We start from the raw sequence: 1,411 nt of genomic DNA, 5'->3' as shown, positions 1-1,411 counted from the left end.
AAAGATGAAAGCAACCCTCTGGAGGCCTGGACCCTGCCTGGCCTGGGAGTGCTGGGACTGCCCATCACATGGCCGCCTTGTCCCACGGCCCAGCTCCCTGCAACCCCTCCCCCCAAGCCAGGGCCCTAAGGCCAAGAAGGGCTCTCGGCACCAGTAACCTCGGCAACCNGACGTGGGGGACGTGACCGCGCCAAGGGAGGAGCCGCCGCCGTATTGCCTGGAGTAGGCGCCCTCCCCGTCTGCTAGTCCGCTACCGTATAGACCAGCGCCGGGCCGCCGGGCCAGGGGGCCCCAGAACGCGGTGCGGAAGGAGATCCCGCGGCTCCCCGGGGCGGGGCCGACTTCGTTTGGCCTCGGCTGGGGCCCGGCCGTGTGTGCGGCCGTGTGTGCGCAGTTCCGGCTGTGAACTCCCGTCTCCCGAAGGCCGCCCCGCCCCACCCATTTCACAGACGGGGACTGAGGCCAGGAGGCCCGTCCTTGCCTGCGCGCCCGGGAGGGTCCCCAGGCCCCTCCACTCCGGGCCCACGTTGGTCCTGGCCCGGTGCGCCCCAGGCCTGACCCAGAGGTGCCTGCGATGGGCCGACTGCTCTGGGAGGCAGTCTCCCGGGCCTGGGCCCTGGGGCGCCCTGCCGGACCCACCCCGAGCAAAGGGGCCCCGCACAGACGGCAGCACCAGCTCCCTGGCCACCGCCCTGAAGGGCACAGACTCGCTTTTGTTGCTGCCCCTCCAAACAGGTCGCAGCCGAGTCAGAGCCAGGTTCCTCCTGGGTGTCAGGCCCTGCCCAAGGTCACAGCACAAAGTCTGTCCCGGGGGCAGGCCTCCCGCTGCCCACCTCAGGCCCTGTCCACACCACAGGCCTCTGGGCAGGAAGGTTCCACCGCACCTGAGCCCCTTCTGGGCGCAGACCTCCTACCATGGGACACACCGCCAGCCACAGAGGCCCAGTCCACCCTCGACGACTCGCTCCCGTGTCTGTCTCCCTCTCACACCCAAGCGTGCGCTTCTGGACGCGCAGCTCAGGGCCTCTGGCATGGAAAAGCGCCCCGGCCACTGGGTGGCCTCTTTGTCCCTCACCTAGAGGCCGGGCACCCCCAGTGGCCATGACCTGCTGCTTCCCTTCTACTCACAGCCCGCCGTCCACTGGCCTGGTCCAGCATCCAGGCGTGTAGTCAACCCACTTTTCAGACAAACAAACTGAGGCCCCCGCTGGTTCTCCCAGGGGGTAGGGGTCTGGGAGGCAGTGGGGCGAACCAGGGAGTCCAGCCTGACTCTCAGAGCGGAGCTCCCTACCTTTCTGCCCTAGGCCTGGGCTGGGAGCCGTCGCCCGAGGTCGGGTGCGAGCAGGCGAGTGTTTGGGCGCGGCGAGAGGCGGGAGGCGGTGAGGCAGGAGCCCGCGGGGCCACGGCACCA

The 1,411-nt window shown here is 69.6% G+C and overlaps 2 protein-coding genes across 2 annotated transcripts in view; one reads left to right on the top strand and one right to left on the bottom strand.

Moving 5' to 3' along the window:
* The window catches only part of SLC16A3 (solute carrier family 16 member 3), a 9,831-nt gene extending 8,427 nt beyond the window's left edge, over nt 1–1,404 (bottom strand). Inside the window, exon 1 of the mRNA XM_077755811.1 lies at nt 1,292–1,404. The gene's annotated coding sequence lies outside the window, so the exon portion shown is untranslated. The remainder of the gene's footprint in view (nt 1–1,291) is intronic.
* The window catches only part of CCDC57 (coiled-coil domain containing 57), a 107,738-nt gene that overhangs the window by 3,990 nt on the left and 102,337 nt on the right, over nt 1–1,411 (top strand). The window contains exons 4-5 of the mRNA XM_077756610.1: nt 857–971; nt 1,305–1,379. Coding sequence (XP_077612736.1) covers nt 857–971; nt 1,305–1,379 — 190 coding nt within the window. The remainder of the gene's footprint in view (nt 1–856; nt 972–1,304; nt 1,380–1,411) is intronic.

Source organism: Crocuta crocuta, unplaced genomic scaffold (assembly GCF_008692635.1).
Source record: "Crocuta crocuta isolate KB4526 unplaced genomic scaffold, BGI_CrCroc_1.0 scaffold50, whole genome shotgun sequence".
NCBI lineage: Eukaryota > Metazoa > Chordata > Mammalia > Carnivora > Hyaenidae > Crocuta > Crocuta crocuta.
The sequence above is the reverse complement of the archived record's forward strand: the minus strand, read 5'-3'. Positions and strand labels throughout refer to the sequence as shown.